Source organism: Quercus suber, unplaced genomic scaffold, assembly GCF_002906115.3.
Source record: "Quercus suber isolate HL8 unplaced genomic scaffold, Cork oak 2.0 scaffold_1074, whole genome shotgun sequence".
Lineage (NCBI taxonomy): Eukaryota > Viridiplantae > Streptophyta > Magnoliopsida > Fagales > Fagaceae > Quercus > Quercus suber.
In genome coordinates this window covers 78,136-100,584 of record NW_027070480.1, presented here as the reverse complement: position 1 = coordinate 100,584, position 22,449 = coordinate 78,136, and the positions used below count along the sequence as shown (strand labels likewise).

The 22,449-nt window shown below is 33.1% G+C and overlaps 4 protein-coding genes across 4 annotated transcripts; all 4 read left to right on the top strand.

The window, feature by feature from the left end:
• Positions 1-1,898: 1,898 nt before the first annotated feature.
• On the top strand, positions 1,899-2,780 carry LOC112002267 (uncharacterized). Its single transcript, XM_024034425.2, has one exon. It carries the CDS (start codon positions 1,899-1,901, stop codon positions 2,778-2,780), a length of 882 nt encoding a protein of 293 aa, XP_023890193.2.
• A 3,575-nt stretch (positions 2,781-6,355) lies between these two features.
• On the top strand, positions 6,356-7,446 carry LOC112002265 (uncharacterized). Its single transcript, XM_024034424.2, has one exon. The coding sequence runs from the start codon at positions 6,417-6,419 to the stop codon at positions 7,326-7,328; it is 912 nt and encodes a 303-aa protein (XP_023890192.2). The 5' UTR covers positions 6,356-6,416; the 3' UTR covers positions 7,329-7,446.
• A 2,802-nt stretch (positions 7,447-10,248) lies between these two features.
• Positions 10,249-11,329, top strand: LOC112002228 (uncharacterized). Its single transcript, XM_024034382.2, has one exon. It carries the CDS (start codon positions 10,289-10,291, stop codon positions 11,174-11,176), a length of 888 nt encoding a protein of 295 aa, XP_023890150.2. The 5' UTR covers positions 10,249-10,288; the 3' UTR covers positions 11,177-11,329.
• Positions 11,330-15,357: 4,028 nt separating this feature from the next.
• Positions 15,358-16,281, top strand: LOC112002227 (uncharacterized). Its single transcript, XM_024034381.2, has one exon. The coding sequence runs from the start codon at positions 15,358-15,360 to the stop codon at positions 16,279-16,281; it is 924 nt and encodes a 307-aa protein (XP_023890149.1).
• The last annotated feature ends 6,168 nt before the right edge of the window (positions 16,282-22,449 follow it).

Here is a 22,449-nt window from a genome sequence, read left to right as displayed (position 1 = left end):
AGTGAAAAAAAAAAATTTACATAGTACTTGATTTCTTTAAAGTAAAGTACTATACAAAAAGAAAAAGAAAAAAAAAAGATAAAGATAAATCACTCCACAGTCCACAGTCTCTACTCTAAATACTAATTACTATCTTAAATATTTATAATCCACTTATTAATATAAAATTTACAAAAAAAAAATACAATACTTGATTTCTTGGAAGTAAAGTACCGTACAAAAAGAAAAAGAAAAAGAAAAATAAAAGAAAAAGATAAATCATTTCACAATTCATACTTTAAATACTAATAACTATCTTAAATATTTATAATCCACTTAATAATATAAAATTTACAAAAGAAAAAAAAAATGAAAAAAAAAATTACCCAGTACTTGATTTTTTGAAAATAAAGTACCATACAAAAAGAAAAAAAAAGAAAAAAAGAAAAGAAAAATCATTCCACAGTCTACACTTTAAATATTAATAACCATCTTAAATATTTATAATCCACTTAATAATATAAAATTTACAAAAGAAAAAAAAAATTCCCTGTACTTTATTTCTTGAAAGTAAAGTACCATATAAAAGAAAAAAAAAAAATCACTCCACAGTCCACACTCTATATACTAATTATTATCTTAAATATTTATAATCCACTTAATAATATAAAATTTACAAAAAAAAAAAAGTGAAAAAAAATTTATCCAATACTTGATTTCTTGAAAGTAAAGTACCATACAAAAAAAGAAAAAAAAGAAAAGAAAAAAAATGAGTTTGTTGGCCTTTAAAAAAAATGTCTTATAGTTGGAAACAACTGAATATTGTTAGCAGGCTATAAATTCCCGTGAATGATCTTGATTTTGACAAAAAAATGAATAGTTGGATTACCTTTCTTTCTTTAATTCACTCATCTCCACCGTGAGAGATTGAAGATGTCATTCCCTCTAATTTCCTGTAAAATACTAAAAACTGAATGATTCAACAAGTCTTCTGTTGGGGAATAAATTCTAATCTTAGGCTGCTAAATGCAAATGTAGTAGAAACATGGTGAGAGAGAATATTGGACTGTGCTCATGGTCAATGTAATAAGCATGTGATTTGATTGTGGGCTTTTTTTATATTAGGATCTTTTGTGACTCTTAGAGCAAACAAAATGCTGCCCTTATCCCGACTCAATATGTTTTACTATAATGACATGCTATCTCTTTTATCCTCTAAGAAATGCAATACAATGGCCAAATGGCCAAATGATATACCCCTTTAACACCTTGTCTCCAATCCAATAAACAAAGGCTCTTGTCCCCTTTTAAAGTACAGGCCTATACGGAATTCACAGCCTATTCAAAATGGTTTTTTCTTAATTAATTTTTTTTATACCAACCTAAATTACTTAATTACTTAATCAGCCTAGATTCTTGGTCTTAAGGTCTAGTCACTACTGTTATGCTAAATCTTATCTGAAATCTGTCGTTTCCCTTTCTTTGGTTATTTGAAATAAGACAATCATACATTGCCTGCCTCTGGTGTTCATAAACAATTTCAAAAATTTGAATGAATTTTGGTCATGAGGATGGTATGGTACTAGTAATGATTGGGGGGGCGGGGGCAAGGACAAGGAGACATACGATTATCTTGACCTATACATGTTTCCAATTTGAGCGTCATAAGCTAAAACTAAATTAACTAATGGAAGCTATATACATAGCTAATCTCATGGCCATAAGATTAAAGAAACATTTGGTTGCTGGTTGTTGGCTAGATTGTTAACAGCATGCCTACTCTGCTCCGTTGGCATGAAGGACTTAGGTGTTCCTTATCTTTGTGTAATATATAGATTGGGGACTAGCAGTTGTTCAAACTTCATTTTCCACATAGTGATTTTGAGCTATTGCAAACAGGTTTCTCTAAAATTAGTAGCATGCAAAAAACTACAAGGTCCATTAGCTTGCCGTCTAGACTACATCCCAATTCTCATAAGATTGGGGCAGAGCTAAACAAACTTAAGACTTGGGAATTGTCATCACTTTCGTCAACAATTCCTTTGGGAGCCAAAACCATGCAAATGGGTTTGGTTAGGCTTGCGGAATTGTATAATTGTGTTGAGGAGCTAATTCACACCCCACTCACCGAACAAGCTCTTCACAATCATCATGGAAAGCTAGTAGAAGAAGCACTAGATTTGTCTTTAGGATTGCTAGATGCATGTGGCACTGCAAGAGACTTATTTTTGATCATGAAGGAACATGTGCAAGAACTTCAATCGGCGCTACGTAGGAGAGGTGGAGAATCAAGAATTGAAAGCAATATTAATGATTATATCTGCTTTAGAAAGAAGGTTAAAAAGGATGTTGTCAAGTCCCTTGGAGCATTGAAGAGACTAGAAAGCCATATGGGGTCCTTTACCCAGTTGGATGGAGATAGTTATTTACATGTGGTGATTAAAGTGCTTAGAGAATTAAGCACCATCACTATCTCTTTCTTTAGGTCTCTCATGTTGTTTCTGTCAAGGCCAGCAATGAATACCTCTAGGGGATGGTCACTGATAAAGAAATTGGTGTCCACAGGGTCCATAAAATCTGAGACAAGCCACAAGGTTTTCAATGAGGTAGAGAGTGTTGATCATGCTCTCTATTACCTCCATGGACAGATCCCAAAAAATGATACCAAGGTTCATGTGCAATTGACTCAGAAGAGATTAGAAAAACTTGATGATGGCATCAGAAGTATTGAGTCTGGATTGGATGGTCTATTCAGGTGCCTAATCCAACATAGAGTGTCCCTGTTAAATATAACATCCTGAAGATATTGGAGCTTTGTAAATTAAATTTAATGCAATTCAAAAAAGTGCAGTTTAGTTTTTTCACCTTCATTTTTGCAGTGTAGATGCATGATTAACAATTTATTTTATGGCCATTGTTTATAGCTCTACCTTTTTATTTATTTATTTTTTTTTATTTTTATTTTTTTGTCTTCTTACAATAAGTAGAGATGGAGGGAAAGATAAATGTAGAACTTTAAGTGATAAAAGATATTCATTTATGGAAATAATCATGTTGATGTATTGAAAATTTAATGGATAATTAGAGAAAATGAAAAATACAAATTTTGACAAAAATAAATATGCTTTAGCACTTTATTATTTTAAAAAGAAATAATAAAAAAGGTAAAGTAGAAAAAAATAACTAGGTCACTCCAACTTTTCTTTGTACACAACTTATTTCATAACTTTCTGTGCTGACAAGTCTTGGTGGGTGTATAATTAATCATTTTTACATAGATTCATAACTAATTTTATTTCTACATAATGAAGTTGTAGAACAAAATGGTTATACGTGGTCTAAACTTTGTCATGTTAATTTTTATACGGAGACAAGTAAATTGGGTAATAAGGTTTGGTACTTTGGTCAAATGTTCAACAGAAACTATTAAAAAAAATTTCTACAGGTCCGTGAATAACTTATTAATATATAATGAATAAATATAAGTTTGTCAAAACGTAGCTATATTGTTGTAACTCCGATGTCAATGCAATTATATTTCCTTGAATTAATTTTAGCAATGATTATTAGCCATAGATCACAGAAATAAACTCTACCTTGAATATGTATATATGCATCAAGTTAATTTGATCAACTTTTTTTTAATCTCGATTAATAAAAAAAAAAAAAAAAGAATGCAGAAAATTGCACACAAATAATTGAGCAACTTAATGATTTTAATATTATACAAAGAAATACTAAATTAATGTTTATTGCTTGTCAAAGGTTTTGTATTTGAATTGGTACCTCCTCATGTACAAAGTGTTTAGGGGTCTATGGGAAAAAGGGTTTGAATTGCAAGATTAGCAGCATATTGTAATTATCTCTAAAAAAAAAAAAATTCTTATTGCTTGCTCAGAGCAGTTAATGTGTATAAATGACAAAGTTAGAGAGAGAGAGAGAGATTTACTCGAAACTATATATGACTATGTGATAGAATTCTCACCCAAAGAAATTTGTGGGATTGGTCATTTTATTTTCAGTCTGAGAAATAAGAACTAGGAATTGTATTTATGAATTTTTGGGATGCTATTTCAAGAAATTAGTGAGAACACTCACCAATCATGGGGACATTATTATATCAACTCATATGTAAAGGTTGGCAGCCCTTGTGTATAATAAGTGAGTTTTCTATGATTAATAAGTGACCACAACCTGGCAATTATGGCCACACCTCTCAACCAAAATAGTCATGACCGGCCAGAGAGTGAGTCACAAGGTTTGGTTCATGAGAATTAATCAAAATATAGTTGAGTAGAGTAGAGAGTGAGTCACAAGGTTTGATTCATGCAATAATTTTTTTTTTTTGGAAAAATATAAAAGTGAGACAAACTAGTTTTCTTGACCATTCTATTTAGGTGTGACCATAATAACTCTTTTATCCTTAAATAATTGGAATGAGGAGTTGTAGAGGCTCCTTCATGTGAGTTGAGTCATAATCTAATCATGTGAGTTAAGTCATAATCTAATCGTGCTTATAGCATTAGTGGTTTCAGGCAATAACATGCAATAGTTTTCTAGCTGAACTAGCATCATGTGGTCAATCATACTGAGACCCTAACCCCTGAGCCACAATTATGAGTGCTAATAGCTGTTTATAATTTGGAAGTCATGAAATGGATCATGATTCATAAGCATCAAGCTCATTATTGTCATTGAATTTAATTTTACAACTTCACTAGTAACTTAGTTGATACAACAATTAATGGCGTGCAATAATAGTGTCAGCAAACTCAATGTACTCACCACTCACCAACGGTTTTTGCATTTTGTTAGTTTCCTATGCACTGCGGTTGTTCATTTCCAGCACATGTTCGACAAAATGACTGAATGAACGTCTTTCACATGTCCCCTTCGTGCCTCACAGGGTCCAGTGCTATGATACTTTTATTGTTGTATTGGTTCAGGACATGTGAAGCTTAGTATGCTACATGCTACATGCATGGGAATTTAGTTCGCTGCATATGGGAATGGGGATGAATATATTTTATCAACTGTAATAGGCCAAAACCATTCAATTAATAATCAGCAATAAACACTCTAGATTTTTTTGGAAACATATCATAGTGGCTAATGTGCATGGATTCTGGTTTTAATTGGGAATTTTTACTACCCGTCTGACTCAGTCTGCCAGGGAATATGGATTCAATTAATGTATGTACATTGCAAGCCAGCCCCATGTACTAATACATGCAGAAAACTGTTGGGGACAACGAGAATCATGAACTCATGGATATAGAATTGAGCATGTGATAGTAACGTGTGTTTTTCTATGTATGTAAGTATTGTTCTTGCAATTCTTCCAACAATTACTGGCCACCCTACAAATTTTCTGTCTCTCATTGTTTATATTAGGCTAACATCAATTTCCAAGGTATAAGAAATATCTAATCCTAATGCTTCCTTGTCTCCCAAGGACACCAACTGTACTGTCATCACGACCATATATGCTTTCTACAATTCATGTGCCGTTTTAAGATAAAAATTAATGGCAATTTGAAATAATAAAACATTATTATTATGTAACTTATAGGCCCAGATTCGTGGCCTACGACATATTTATAATGCTAAGCATCTAATCATTTTAAACTAGCGAAAAAGTGGATGTGGCTCTTCATACATGGTTCATTGAAATAAGACGTGACTTGAGAACCTTCAGTTTGAAAATTGAAATTCTTTGTTATACAAGACAATTCAAAGCATAACACATTACTATATTTTGTCTGAGACAATCGTAGAGTGATGATTGGGGAGGCAAGGAGGCATTCATTACAGCCTAATGGCCTCTACCTAATGTTCACATTTTTAGAATAATACCAAATTCATACAAAAGCCATACGTTGCATTTATCATGACCATACACTATTAAAGAATCAATTGAGGGTCGCAGATTGTTGGCCAAAAACGTTACAAGATATGGTTCATTGAAATAAGACGTGACTTGAGAACCTTCAGTTTGAAAATTGAAATTCTTTGTTATACAAGACAATTCAAAGCATAACACATTACTATATTTTGTCTGAGACAATCGTAGAGTGATGATTGGGGAGGCAAGGAGGCATTCATTACAGCCTAATGGCCTCTACCTAATGTTCACATTTTTAGAATAATACCAAATTCATACAAAAGCCATACGTTGCATTTATCATGACCATACACTATTAAAGAATCAATTGAGGGTCGCAGATTGTTGGCCAAAAACGTTACAAGAGAATCGGAGCAGTATGGTCAGCCACATTGCCATCACATGGGCACTGTGCATAATAGCATGTACAAGCCTAAGTTCCCTTATTGTGTTTCTTATAAATAGAGATTCAACGATTAGAGTCCTAAGTGCTCAATACTCAGCTTCTATACTAGAACGAGCAATTACAATTTTGAACAAAGTAAATATAGACATGGCATCCACCTCTGAATTTTGTGGTGTCCATCAGCCTGTTAGGTCAATTAGCTTGCCTGCTAGGGTACACCCTAGTTCTATTAGAGTTGAAGCAGTGTTAAACCGCTTAAAATCCATCCAAATTCCATCATCTTCAACAGTTGCTTCTTTTGGAGCTGAGACAATTCAGAATGGTCTAATGGGGCTTGCAGAGTTGTACAGTTGTGTGGAGGAACTCATTCACTCTCCTCTCACACAACAAGCTCTTCTGCGCTATGAAGATGGAAAGCTAGTGGAGCGAGTTCTGGACGGTTCAGTCACATTGCTGGACACATGTGGCAATGCAAGAGACATCATTTTTACAATGAAGGAACATGTACAAAGCCTGCAGACAACTTTGCGTAGAAAGCGTGTAGATTCAAGAATTGACAATGATATTCATGCTTACATGTGCTTTAGAAAGAAGGTGAAGAAGGACATTGCTCAGTGCTTTAAAGGATTGAAGCAAATGGAAAGCAAAGTTGATTTTTCCTCTCCACTACTCTCAGCTTCAGGTCACCATCTATCAATGGTTGCAAGTGTTCTAAAAGAAGCAAGTGCCATTACCATCTCCATTTTTAAATCTCTTTTGTTATTCTTATCCATGCCTACAATGAAGATAAAGTCATTGATTTCAAGATTGATGCCCATGAGATTATTATCCTCTGAGAAAGGGCAGAAGATTATCAATGAGGTGGGGAGCGTTGACATTGCTCTTTATTCCTTCCGTGGACATCTAAGAAATTTTGATGCCAAGGCTGATGTTCAACTGGCACAAAGGATGTTAGAGACACTCCATCTTAGTGTGGAGGGGCTTGAGCATGGATTAAATTGTATATTTAGGAGTCTAGTCCAAAATAGAGTGTCTTTCTTGAACATCCTTGCTCATTAAGGATATCAATCTTTGTACATCTAAAAATGGCTGGTTTGGCATCCACACTTTCCAAACCAACATTTGTATAAGAACTCACTTGTATAAGATAGTATACTTAAGAACAAATTGATTCTCTTATTTCTTATTAGTTTTTTTTTTTCCCAAATTTGTATCATTGCTATTGAATTGCATACGCAAAATTTGCATAAATATGGGGGGGGGGGGGGGGGGGGTGGGGGGGTGGGAAGCAAAAACACTTCCTAAACTTTAGATTAGGATTCAAACATAATTTGGGAAATGATCTTCTCCATTTGAAATTGAAAGCCTTTGAACTACATAAAAATGCTTAAATTCGCTATTCTATTACGATTCTGTGAAATTGACTGTATGGAAAAATACTTGCTTGCTCCCCATGTAACCCGACATTTGTGCCCTACTAGTGGGTCAATTTGATTATTCCTCAAAGCTTAGGGAGACTGGTTTTCGTCCAAAGTTTAGCAGACTATTACAAATGGGTCTAATGATAAAGGGCGGCCTCGACCAGATTAGTTCTAATATCATTTGTAATCATTCGAGGAAGCACAAACCACATCTTCACTGCATCCAAAAAAAGGGCTAATTAATTTATAAATGGAGTTCCTCGTATTCGCTTATATAATCCAATTTGACCTAATAGATACTAGATCTAAGTGTACACATACTTATCCAATCCAATCTAAATATATTATTAGGGTTTCACATGTAACTAGAAAGAAAAAAAAAAGATGTAAAACTTGTAAGTTGAGCACGGTATATATTTTTGGGATATTAGTAGGCATACTTTGACGTTGTAAAGATTACATTTGAGAATTTGCAAGTTATGATATAAAAAAACAATTTCCAATTTGCAAGTTGTGATAATAGCTCTAAGCTTTGGGATAACATCTAAAACTGTCAAAATCAAAGTGACCCTAATGGCAAATCTATTAGCTCATTAACCTAGAGCACACGTGCTTTTTCTATCCAACACATCCAACATAATCATAACAGAAATATTAATTTGGGTATCTTTAAGTCTATGGGCTTTTAATTTTAAATTAAAAGTACTGTACATGGATTACATGGGGTTAGTTTGATTTTAACCCAAGATTTATGGAGTGTTTTTACAATTTTCCCTAAATTTAAGAATTAACATTGCATTTAAAACTGCATAAGAACGGTACCTAGTCTATTATAAGAAAATTTAATGTAAATAGAATAACAAAACTTGCACTTCATCACAGTGTATTACTGTTAGAATAAAGATTAAATTCACAATTTATTAAATGTAAACTTTTTTGAACTAGCGAGTTGTAGTTATCATGGTGATCCTAAGTTGGAACTCAAACAAAACAGTGAGAGAAATCTTTTTTGCTAGCTGTTCAAAGATAAAATGCATAACTTTATATACTACATTATCACTTGCTGGCAACGTAATGAGTAACAGATTTTTTTACCTAAATGTGTCATATGCAGGCAAAGAGAGCCGTCAAGGAACTGAGATGTACATCAACATAAGAATAACAACTAAGAATTAGAGTAAGAATTATGGATGAGAATTAGATGTACATTCATGCTTGCATCTCTGTGAAATGTGAAAACAAATGTGCCTAGAATTCACGTCCACATATAGTAACTCAACATTATTATTAAAATCGCATTGCTAGTTCCAAGCATTGAAAAAATGAGTTCTATGATTTTCTTTATCAGCCATTAATGCTTGTAGTTCATGTTTCTCTCCAAAAGAGTATAGTGGTTACATTATGCAATGACTCTACTAGTTGTTTCCATGGCTGGTGTCTCTTTCATGCTTTGACTCTTGAAGCTAGCCTAGTCATATCATTATTGCTCCATGACTGTGCAACACCTGTCTCAGAAAGTCACATGCCAAATCCTGGTGCACGGATTTTTATTATAGCTAAAAATTGTTAGCAAAACACGTATAAGCTACGTGTCCTACCTTTGCGTAATTTTCGATTACTAAAAATATTACTTTTGGTGAAGTTTTCAATAATATTGTAAACAAAACTAATAGAAAAATGCAATGGAGACATACGGAGTACAGTCAATTCGTGCAAAAAATAAAATAGTAACCTTCATATTGATAATTGAATTATGATATTGTTCTTGAAATTCTAATCATTATCTATAAATCAATTGTTATGCATTTTCTTACTCTGAACAGATCTAGATCTCGATCTTTCTAAAGCTTTTGTTTAACACAAGTGCTGAGTAAGGTTGTTACAATTGAGACAACACAGACAGGGCAGTGACGGCACATCTTTGAAGGTGTGGCAGCTTCAATTTTATAATTGAAACTAGAGGGTAATGTGGCAGTTGGGATGAGGCAAAATGGGCCAATTACTAATGACTCTTATTACTTGCATCACACATGCACAAATGATAAAATAGGAGGCAATAAGTTTAGACAATTTTTCAATCCCTTTTTTATAGAACTGATAAGTTAATATGTTGTGATTGTTGTAATAAAATGTGATGTAAGTTATTAACCTAGCTATAGCTATGTGAAAGTGAAATTATTTTAATCACAATTTACCGCCTCAATTGTTATAATATGTTATGACTGTATAACAAAAGTGATATTAATGTGAATGTGAAATGATTTCAATCACAATTTACCACCTAAATTGTAGGTAAGATCATTATAAACTTTTTTGGGTCCTTGACATTATATTACTGAATAGCAGGACACCTTTTAAACATTTCACAACTCTATTGGCCTAAATGAATGACAAATTATTGAAGCGATGCCGGACAAAGCTATGACAGGTGACCGACCACAAAGGAAATGCCACTCTGGCACCACATGCTTGTCAAGTAGACGTGAAAGGTCCTGTCTCCTATTCGTCTTTGTGTGTGTTTCTATATATAGCGTCATAGAATTGGTAGAAGCATCTCAAACTAGAGCTTTCTCTCAAAACAAATTAAAAAGAGCAACCATGGCTGGTAAATACGATGTTCGATCTATTAGCATGCCTTCTAGATCTCATCCTAGCACTCTTAATCTCGAAGAAGAGCTTAACAAGCTCCAAACATGGGAGGCAACATCAACATCAACATCAGTGTCGATTTGCAAAGGTCTAACTGGTCTGGATGAGTTGTACAAATGCATGGATGATCTTCTCAATATGACATCAATCCAACAAGCCATTTCTCAACACCAACATGAGAAATGTGTGGAGGAATTGTTGGATGGTTCTGTAAGGCTTTTGGATATTTGTGGCATTACAAGGGATACCATGTTGCAGATTAAGGAACATGTTCGAGCTCTTCAATCTGCTCTACGAAGGAGAAAGGGTGATTCAAGCATTGAAAGCAGCATCAACAACTACACTTGCTTCAAAAAGAAATTGAAGAAAGATGTGAAGAAGTTGATCACAGCATTAAAGCAAATGGAAAACAAATGGGGGGCAATATCACCGGTCTTAGCTCAAGATCACCACCTCTCAGCAGTGATTCGAGTGCTTAGAGAAGTTTGTGTAATGAATATTTCTGTCTTCCAATCCCTCTTGCTGTTCTTGACAGTGCCATTGTCAAAGCCAAAGGCAACTAGATGGTCACTGGTCTCAAAGCTAATGCACAAGGGTGTAATAGCATGTGAAGAGAAGCAAGAGAATGTGAATGAGATGGAAGTTGCTGATGCTGCACTAAGTACTTTATGCAGAAATGCCTCAAGTGAAGGGGTTGATGCTGAGAAGATACGAAGTGCACATAAAAAATTGGAGGATTTGGAGATTGGCATTGAAGACATGGAGAATGGTTTGGAATGTCTGTTTAGGAGCCTGATCAAAACAAGAGCCTCTTTTTTGAATATAATCTCTCAATAGAAAATTAATGTAAAAGTCGTTTTTCTTTTCAAATCCTGGAAGACCATCCAAATTTTTAGAGGATGAAGGATTCGAATTTTCCTATTTACATGTATCAATTTTCATTGGTATAGAATGAATACAAACATATGAGTTAAGATCCACATTCTAATATGCTTATTTACGCTGTTGCTATATAATAAATATCAAAAAGACCAACAACTGAATATTTTCTGTGCCTCCAAATTCCTTGTGCATAGTGTCTAAACAAGTAGTACATACTACATACAAGGATAAAGGAAGTGTAGGCGAATTTCAAATTCTAAATTCAGGAAGAAAAAGAAATAGAAACATTATTATTATTATTATTATTTTAATTTTTAATTTCATATCATTTTAGGGTGGTAATAATGACAATAAAACCTTAGTCTCAAATTCTTTAGTGTTGGTTAGGGAGGTAATCAAGTATATATATTTCCTCATTTTGTCCAAAGTCATAATCTCTATTACTTTTTTAATAAACATAAACATGTCACTTTTAATATTTCTAGTAATTTTTTTTTGTCTCCCCTTATCTTTTTTCACTCTCACAACTTGAATAAACTTAAACATATTTTATAAGCTTGGGTACAAAAATCTAATGTATTAGCTTAAATAACATTGTAGGGACTCAATTTGTAAAAGCCTTCAAAAATAAGAAGGAAAAGTGGTCCAACAAACCCAAACAATAAATTTTTAGAGAGTGGGCGAAAGAACTAGCTCTATTCAATAGAAAAAGCCTCTTGTTCTTGTACAGCTAGAAGTCCTTTATAATGTCATCCCCTTTCACGTTATATACCACGTTTCTCTCCTTACTTTCACTGTACATATGTAAATTCTATCCTGAGAACTCCTTTCTATCCCATCTAACTACCCCTAGAATCTCTAACTAGCAACTATAAGGCTGCTTAATCATTGTTCAGGCATCACCTACACATTAATGCGGTTAGAGAGTTAGCTGGGAAACATTTAATGTGGAGGTAGCAGCGTCAGAAGATATTTGTTGCCTTCACTATCCCATATCCGTTTCTCAATTACAATACAACCTTGTGGACTATCCAGGGTAACAAGATAGTTGCATCTACCTCGGACTATCGTTCCGAGGTGAACTTTCTCTTCAGACACATTTTGGATTTTCATTTGCAATCCTCAGCTCTTCTTCTTATATTATTCGTACCATGCCCTTATTAAATCATCCTCGGACGGATTGCCATCCTCGGATTGGGCCACTGGGCCGCAGGGCCAATTCCTACAAACTTACCAATACCTCCTTGTATAGCTGGCCCCACAAACATATTTTATAACATATTATTTTTAAAATTTTAAATTTTTTTTTTATCATACTAGTCGAAACACATCTAAAATTTTTTTGGTACAACTTGATACTATCTGATACATTTGTGAGAAGTATTGATACTAATTTTATATCCGGTATAGTATATATTATCGGTATGGCCTGTACTAATACAATTGCTTATCTTGGAATGAAGTATTGTTCATTCTCCCAAACACTTGTTTTATTCTATTTTGTGTCTTCGTAAACCAAATAAAGAAAATTTGGTGATTTAAAAAGTGAGAGAAATAATATAAAAATAAATAAAGAAATAATACTTTGGTGTAATATAGTATAAGATAGAGAATAATGTAGTTTTTTTTTTTTTTAGTGAAATAATACTTTAGTGAAATAGAAAAAGTAACTTCTTCTTATAAAATAAAGAGAAAATTTTAGGAAAACCAAGAGAATGCTATGATAGAGGATTGACAACCAACTTGGTTAGTATGTCAAGCTCCTAGTAGTAAGCCTCTGTTGGGTTTCTTATGTCCTATTCTTCCTCATGTCAATCATCTCTTGTTTTGTTTTATTTGTTAATTTTGTTTTGGGAAACAAGGAAAAGGCTAAGGATAGTAAATCTCAATTATTTTGTCAAATTGTGACATAAATTTTATTTTAAGAATCAATTATGAAAAATTATGAATTAACAATTCTAATATGAGTTAAAAAAAAACGACTGAGGTAGCCCAAAGGTTTATTAAAAAACATAAAACTCGACATTATTAAAGTTTGGAGTCTCGATTATTCCAAAATAAGATGCTACGTACGTACAATTTTTGTTTTGAATGTCATGGCTTTTGTCATCCTCCACGTGTGACAAGGAAATGGTAAGATGCATGGAACAAGCTATTAACAAGTTCACACGTGTTCGGTGTGGATTGAAGAGTTGAGTTTGAAAGCTCAATTGATTTTTCTTGATTTGCCCTTTACTCCAACGTTAATAAGATTCTATCTTGATCTCTCATGTCATGCCGACCATTTGGCTTTTCTCTTTGGCTTATTTCCCAAGCAAAGGCACTCTCTATTTTTTACTTGCAAGCAACACTAAAATCTTAATGCCTTTTGTCATTCCAAGGTTCACAATTCACAGCCCATTAATTTGCTAGGGTTTATAAATTTATATAATAATATAATTAAGGGAAAAAAAAAAAAAACCACACGAATTACGAATGGTTATTGGATTAAAATTTTTGAATGAATTTTATAAAAAGCTGAATATTGTGAAAAAAAATAAAAAATTACTTTTGGTCTCCTCTAATATATTGAACCCAAGTTCTCGAAATCTCTTGACCCTCATCTTAGATATATAATCCATGTTAGTAAATCATTTTAGAAACTTTTTTTTATGGAAAAAAAAAATAATTGACTGTTTTGACAGCTTTTTTAATTCATCATAAAAAATTTTCTAAAATAAATTGTTAATGTATGTTCTTAATCGGACCCATTATTTAATATCAATCTCATACTTTTAATTCAATTCAAGCTCGGTTTAATGTCTGACTTAAAAGGTTCATGCATAGTCAACTTAGAAGGAACTTGAAAGCTCTGTTTTAAATAAGATTTTAACACTATAGCTACGCTTTGACTACCAAGATTAGCCAGATTGTGGGTTTTTGAATGCTTAATATGGTCTCCGTAAGATTAAAAATTGATGAGAAATAAATAATTTCACTTTATTGATTGAAATGAACGGGTAACTGTCTTAAAGTACTAAATAATTTCTCAAAATTAAAGGATTATAAAAAAAAAAAAAAAAAATATCTCGTCTCAGATTCTGCTCCTCGTAGAATTAGAAATTAGAAATTAGGTGATCATCATCCATTACCTATCTCACTCTTTTGATTTTCACTAATTCATTACTGTAGTAGGATTCATGAACCAAGCAATAATTTAACATATGATCTGTACCTCATAATTGCACAATGAGGTACTAAATTATAAGTGATATCTTAGATTGACAGGTTGCATAATGCCAATGGGTACACCTTAGGGGAACAAGGTAACAACAACAACATGCCACTCGTGCACCCATGTTTAATTGACCCATTTCTTATTTTAACAACCATCCTCTATCTCCCCGAATCTTGACTCCTAGAGAACCGAAGCTTTTGGATATCCAGACAAATTTGGACGGCAACACTTTTTTAATGGTTACAAATTTCCATGAATTTGAACCATGGATAAGGCATAGATGGGTGAGATTATTCAAAGCACCAATAGTCTCTTTGTTTTGATAGAAATGATAAGATAACCCTCTATTGTATCTTTACAATGATCATTAGGCCAAAGACATCAATTGATTTTTGATATATACAGAATTTGAATCTAAGTCCCTAACTCGAAGATGATATTTTGCTTTTTTTTTTTTTAATATATAATTTCAAGTAATGGCGTCTATTCCAGGATTAAGCTAACTAGAATCTACAACTATATTATATCCTCCCTTCACATAAAGGTAGACCCCATCTATGAGTTTAGATATGCAACCCACATTTATATGAGAATATATGAGGCGGTGCTTTGTAGAAAGAGAGGGAGTGGAAGAGAGGGAGAAAAGCCAAATGAATCTAGTCTTGTGTAAGAGAAATTAATACCACAATTTTGAAATACACCCGTACCCAAATAACCATAAGGTTCCTATTAAAAAAAAAAAAAGGAGCTCTTGTTGGTTGAAGACAAGACAACATAACCCACACCATAGAATATATCCACACCGCTTTCACATGTTGATCACATTGACACATTGACCTATAGCTTCCTCTATCACTTCCCATCTTCTCTCAGTGCCTGGTATAAATATGTTATGATAAATCATAGTACTAATTGAACCATGATGAAGAAACCAACATTGGCAGCTTTCTCCTCAAAAGCCTCTATTAGATCCATTAGTTTGCCTGCTAGATCTCATCCAACCACACTTAGAGTTGAAGAGGAGCTAAACAAGATCAAATCTTGGGAGGCATCATCTTCATCAAAGGTAGAAACAATATGTTTTGGTCTATCAGGTCTAAGTGAGTTGTACAGGTGCATCGAAGAACTTCTTAATTTGCCATTGACCCAACAGGCTCTTGCTCAACACCAACATCAGAAATGGTTTAATGATTTACTACTTGAAAGTTCCTTGATGTACTTGGATATATGTGGCAACACCAGGGATGCTATTCTGTTGATGCAAGAAACTATTCGAGAACTTCAATCCAGTCTTCGAAGAATAAAAGTTGGAGACTTGAGCATTGAAAGCATTGTCACTACTTACAATTGCTCAAGAAGGAAGATGAGAAAGGAGATAGCAAGGTCTCTAGCATCATTGAAGCCATTGGGCAACGAAATCGAGGCCTTTCCCATGTCAAATTTGGATCATCACCTCTCAGCAGTGGTCAGAGTACTCAATGAAACAAGCTTGATTACTAGTTCAATCTTTCACTCATTCTTGTTATTCCTTTCTGTGCCTATGTTGAAACCAAAGCCAAGCAGATGGTCATTGGTTTCAAAACTAGTGCAAAAGGGGGTACATGAATTAGCGAGCAAAGACCAACATGAGAACGTGAATGAATTGGAAGGCGTGGATTTAGCACTTAACAGCCTGCTGTTGCACAATTCAAGCAAAGATATTGAGGCACAAAAGATAAAGTCTGCACAGATTAAGTTGGATGCTTTAGATGTTAGCATGAAAGGCCTCGAGAAAGGCTTGGAGTGCTTGTTTAGGCACTTGATCCAAACAAGAGTATTTGGCCTAAATATAATTTCTCAGTAGGTGATCTCCAATTTTTGTCTCGAATCTCATGGATTGCCAATTTACATATTTTCTATTGTATATTTATGTACTTGAATCAAAATGTATAGATACACTTTGCAATTGCTGATTTGTGTTGTCTCTTCTTTTATTTCCTTTTCTTTAGCCATCTTTGTTTTAAATCTGTCAATTAATGTGTTAAATGTGTATCACTAAAGTTCTACGGATGTATTAAAATAAAAATAAAATCATTCTATCTACTTTGCACCATATATTAACAGAAGAGGTATACAATAGAACAGCCTGGATGGTGATTTCACCAATTTCTTATTGTGAATATAAAATTGATTCGGCAGGTTTTGGAAAAGTATGTACAAACTCCCAAACCTTCCCTTTTGTCTCTTAATTATGTGACATTTTGAATAGAAACTGCATATATTCCTTCTTCTTTTTCCAGCATAATCATTTATCTAGGTACTCATGAGTCATGAGTAAGTGCTAGTGTGATAGCTAGATAAATGGCGCCCGCAAGGCCGCAACCAGTACAATTCTATCTCCAACATTGCCCTTTTTCTTTTCTTGCTTTCTTTCTCTCTCTCCTTTTTTTTTTTTTTAAAAAAAAAAAAATTAAAAGAAAAAGTAAAAATAACTTACAGTGTATAAAAACTAGGAATTACAAATAGTCCCTTCGAGGAGATCCAGTAAAGTTGAAATGGTACAGAAGAAATACAAATACAAATAGTATACATAGAGTTGATAGAGTTGTTGATGCTTATTCTATAGCTCCTAAACCTAATATATTGTATTAACTAATATTAGAAATCCTAAACCTAATTCATCACTTATATTTAAAAAAAAAAAAAAAGAAGACTTTAATAATATAAGACAAATGTAATTTCATCAAGAACATATGAACATTACGCTGAAAATATAACATAATTGTCAATGAAGCAACTTTTCTTTTTACATAAACTTCTTCTCCCACAGCATCACTGAAGTAGAATAAACAAACCGAAGTAGACCAAAATGGACTAAAGTAGACTAAAATAAATTGAAATAGACTGAAATGACAGACATGGACAAAATTGAGCTAAATAAACCGAAATTGACTGAAGTTGACCAAAATAGACCTAATGGACTGAAGTGGACCTAAATGGATCGAATGGACTGGAATGAACTAAAATTGATTGAAATTGATCGAATATGACCAAATAGACCGAAGTGAATTAAAATGGACTGAATGGACCATAGTAGACCGAATAGACTGAAGTGAATCGAAATGGACTGAAGTGAAATGAAATTGACCGAATTAGACTGAATTATTAAGTTGATGTGACTTGATAAGAGTGTAGTAATAATAAATATTATTAATTATATAAATATAGATTAGTGGTCTTAGTTTTCTGTATTGCTCCTTGAGGAATTTAAATAGGACTAGGGACTTTGCCTAGTAAGTCACTATGCTTCAAGGTTGATGTCCATAATCGATCACTCTTACATATTTTTACCTCAGACTTTCTTCTTTCTGGTCTAAAAAATTGTCGTTTAGTGCACTAGCGTAGGTGAGGACTGGGGAGCCTTTCCAGTCCTAACACCGTAGGTGTACGTTTTTATTTAAATGAATTAGTTTGGAGTTTGATCCTATGAGTTGCATTAAAATAAGGAAAATGTGCCTAGGGTATATTAGCTACTATGACCATACCATATATTTTCAAGTGTTTTAAATTTGTATCATTTCTTTGTGAATAAAAATTAAAAGTCAACATTAAATCATTGTTCATATATTTTTGATTCTTTGTGTCCGTTTGGATAGAACTTATTTTGCTGAAACTGAAAACTGAAAACACTGTAGCAAAATAAATTTTAAATGTGTGAATAGTGCCATGGGACCCATTTTTAATGAAAAAATTGTTAAAAAGTGAAATTTGTGGATCCGTGAACAGTACATGGGTGCATTGTTTACGTAAAAAAGTCAACAAGTGCGGCTAAAAAAAAAAAGGGTTGAAACGTATATAGATTAGTGGTCTTAGTTTTCTGTATTGCTCCTTGAGGAATTTAAATAGGACTAGGGACTTTGCCTAGTAAGTCACTATGCTTCAAGGTTGATGTCCATAATCGATCACTCTTACATATTTTTACCTCAGACTTTCTTCTTTCTGGTCTAAAAAATTGTCGTTTAGTGCACTAGCGTAGGTGAGGACTGGGGAGCCTTTCCAGTCCTAACACCGTAGGTGTACGTTTTTATTTAAATGAATTAGTTTGGAGTTTGATCCTATGAGTTGCATTAAAATAAGGAAAATGTGCCTTAGAGGGTATATTAGCTACTATGACCATAACCATATATTTTCAAGTGTTTTAAATTTGTATCATTTCTTTGTGAATAGAAATTAAAAGTCAACATTAAATCATTGTTCATATACTTTTGATTCTTTGTGTTCGTTTGGATAGAACTTATTTTGCTGAAATTGAAAACTGAAAATACTGTAGCAAAATAAATTTTAAATGTGTAAATAGTGCCGTGGGACCCATTTTTAATGAAAAAATTGCTAAAAAGTGAAATTTGTGGGTCTGTGAACAGTACATAGGTGCATTGTTCACATAAAAAAGTCAACAAGTGCGGCTAAAAAAAAAAAAAAAGGGTTGAAACGCGCTAAAAGCAAAACATGGACGCAATAAGCCGAATCCAAACCCCACCTCTATGTGAATCTGGAGTGCAGCTCATAGCTCATAACCTTCCATTCAAGATAGAGACAAAAACTTTTCAACAAATTAGGTTACATCTTTTCCCATGACTTTTTAAAATGACAAATTGTGATTAGTTGAACTCACAGATTCATTTCTTACACTATTTTATCATATATTAATAGCAACATTTCATTTTAAATAGTTGGTTGGGATTAATTTTTATATTATTTATTTATGGAAAAATGTTAACGAATACCCTAGTGGGCTAGCATTGGTTTACGAATATTTTTAGAAACTTTTTATAGAGAAATAAAAATTAATTGTTTTTTATATAGTTTTTTATATTTCCCATAAAAGTGATATCAAAACTTTTTTTAAATTGTCTGATTAACGAGCATTTGATAGCTATTAATACTTAATATTAACTTTTATTTTGATAGGCTATTAAGGCGTTTGATACTTAAGAGCGTTCGTTAATCAAACCCTTTATTTATTTATGTTATTAAACTTATTGAAAATGTTAAAACTGCTACAAAATTTACTATAAAATAAAAATGTTCAAAAATTGATGTTATAATGAATATTGTAAGGGCACGGTTTGCAGCCCAAGCCCAATATGTATGGGATTGTGGGTTAATGAGTCCAACACAATAAATTTGTAGAGAGTGGGTCCAAGAACTAGGCTCTAGAGAATCTAACAACGGCTAGGAAATGTTTGAAAGACGATCATGCAAGAAAAAAGCACGTAAAATGGTGTCAACGTATTGCCGAGGAGACAAATATTTGCATAGATCAATGAAACTGGTTACAAGTGTAATTCTCCTCCCCCCCTCTCCCTAGAGGGGTTTCTTTATTATATAGTCCCTCTTAGGTAATCCTTATCCTACACTTGTCAATAATTTGGGTTGCTACTTGAGTACTTGTCCCATTAAACATCTCTTCTGGCCCCTTTATGAGTTGCGGTGACCAAGGAAACACTGTATAGGGGTCTTTTCCACATAAATACGGCCAGAAAAGCAGCTGCAATGCATTTAATGCAGTGGCAGCAGTTTTTCCTTAGATATTTTCGAGTCCCCTTCGTTCTTGTGTGTCTCCGAGACATGCTTCCATCACTGGAGCTCCTATGGAGGTCATTCTTACAATGGGAATTCAGGCTTGAGGCGTATCAACCATAGTCGAGGAGGAGTTGCTCCTCGGACCACATTCTATTCATTTCTTACTTGTGAGACTTTAAACTAGAATTTCTCAACTTTATTTGTCTCTCCTCGGACATGATAGCGCCTTCGGATAAGGCCCAAGGCCCAATATATGAATTTTTGGGCCCTTATCCCTACAAATATGATTAGTGAACTTGAATAACCTAATAAACGAATGTTTGAATTTTTTTTTTTTTTTTGTGTGATTCGTAACCCATCAATTTATAAACATCATGTAATAAATGTTTTTTGCGTATCACTTGATACAAAATTATATACGAATAGAGGGACTATCATTTCATCATCAAATCCTCCAACTTTTTTTCCTTGTGTCAAATCTCCTAATGACTATATTTTTTCCTTATATATGGATGAATTTAGGAGGAAGTTAGTAGACATAATTTCTTTGCTGCAACTTTTGCCACATTTCTAATATTTGCGATAAAAAATAATGAAAAAAAAAGGAGAGTATTTTTTTTAATACAAGATGGAGAGTATTAAATCCATGTAAAAGCGATAATTTTTTAATCACAATAATTCATTTTAACAAATTCGGATTGCCAAATTACATATTTTCTAATGTATATTTATGTACCTGAATCAAAATGTATAGATACACTTTGCAATTGCTGATTTGCGTTGTTATGCTCAGCTCTTCTTTTATTTCCTTTTCTTTAGCCATCTTTGTTATATATATATATATATTTGTGTGGATAAATGCCATCTTTGTTATAAATCTCAATTTCAATGGACTCTCAAATCTGTCAATTAATGTGTTATATGTGTAGCACTAAAGTTCTATGCATGTATTAAAATAAAAATAAAATCACTCTATCTATTTTGTACCATATATTAACAAAAGAGGTATACAATAGAACAACCTGGATGGTGATTTCACCAATTTCTCATTGTGAATATAAAATTGATTCGGTAGGTTTTGGAAAAGTATGTACAAACTCCCAAACCTTCCTTTTTGTCTCTTAATTATGTGACATTTTGAATAGAAACTGCATATATTCCTTCTTCTTTTTCCAGCATAATCGTTTTTCTAGGTACTCATGAGTAATTGCTAGTGTGATAGCTAGATTAATGGTGCCCGCAAGGCCGCAACCAGTACAATTCGATCTCCAACATTGCCCTCTTTCTTCTCTTGCTTTCTTTCTCTCTCTCCTTTTTATTTTTTTATTTTTTAATTTTTTTAATTAAAAGAAAAAGTAAAAATGACTTACAGTGTAAAAAAAAAAAAACTAGGACTAAAGTAAATTGAAGTAGACCAAAATGAATTGAAATAGACCGAAAGGATCGACATGGACCGAAGTGAGCCAAATAGACCGAAATGGACCGAACTTGACCAAAGTGGACCTAATGGACTGAATTGGACTTAAGTGGACGAAAATGGATCGAATGGACATAAGTGTACCGAAATGGACTGAATGAACCGAAATTGACCAAATATGACCAAATACACCAAAGTGAATTGAAATGGACTGAATGGACCATAGTAGACCGAATAGATTGAAGTGAGTCGAAATGAATTGAAGTGAACCAAAATGAATTGAATTAGACCGAATTATTACATTGATGTGATTTAATAGAAGTGTAGTAATAATAAATACTATTAATTATATAAATATAGATTAGTGGTCTTAGTTTTCTGTATTGCTCCTTGAGGAATTTAAATAGGACTTGGGACTTTGCCTAGTAAGTCACAATGCTTCAAGGTTGATGTCTATAATCGATCACTCTTACATATTTTTACCTTGACTTTCTTCTTTCTAGACTAAAAAATTGTCGTGTGGTGCGCTAGTGTAGGTGTACGTTTATATTTAAGAATTAGTTTGGAGTCTGATCGACTGATCCTATGGGTTGCATTAAAATAAGGAAAATGTACTTTAGAGGGTATATTACCTACTATGACCATAACCGTATATTTTTAAGTGTTTTAAATTTGTATCATTTCTTTGTGAATAGAAATTAAAAGTCAACATTAAATCATTGTTCATATTTTTGATTCTCTATGTATGTGAATCTGGAGAGCAGCTCATAGCTCATAACCTTCCATTCAAGTTAGAATTGATACGTTGCTATAAATAACTGGTAAGCAATAGAGACAAAAACTTTTTAACAAATTTGGTTACATCCTTTCCCATGACTTTTTAAAATGACAAATTGTTATCAGTTGAACTCACAGGTTCATTGCTTATACTATTTTATTATATATTAATAGCAACATTTCATTTCAAATAGTTGGTTGGGATTATTTTTTATATTATATATTTATGAAAAATGTTAGAGGGGTACTACTTCC

Excerpts from the sequence above, each read along its gene's own strand:
- LOC112002265 (XM_024034424.2), top strand. The coding sequence starts at position 6,417 with ATGGCATCCACCTCTGAATTTTGTGGTGTCCATCAGCCTGTTAGGTCA.
- LOC112002228 (XM_024034382.2), top strand. The coding sequence starts at position 10,289 with ATGGCTGGTAAATACGATGTTCGATCTATTAGCATGCCTTCTAGATCT.
- LOC112002227 (XM_024034381.2), top strand. The coding sequence starts at position 15,358 with ATGATGAAGAAACCAACATTGGCAGCTTTCTCCTCAAAAGCCTCTATT.
- LOC112002267 (XM_024034425.2), top strand. The coding sequence starts at position 1,899 with ATGCAAAAAACTACAAGGTCCATTAGCTTGCCGTCTAGACTACATCCC.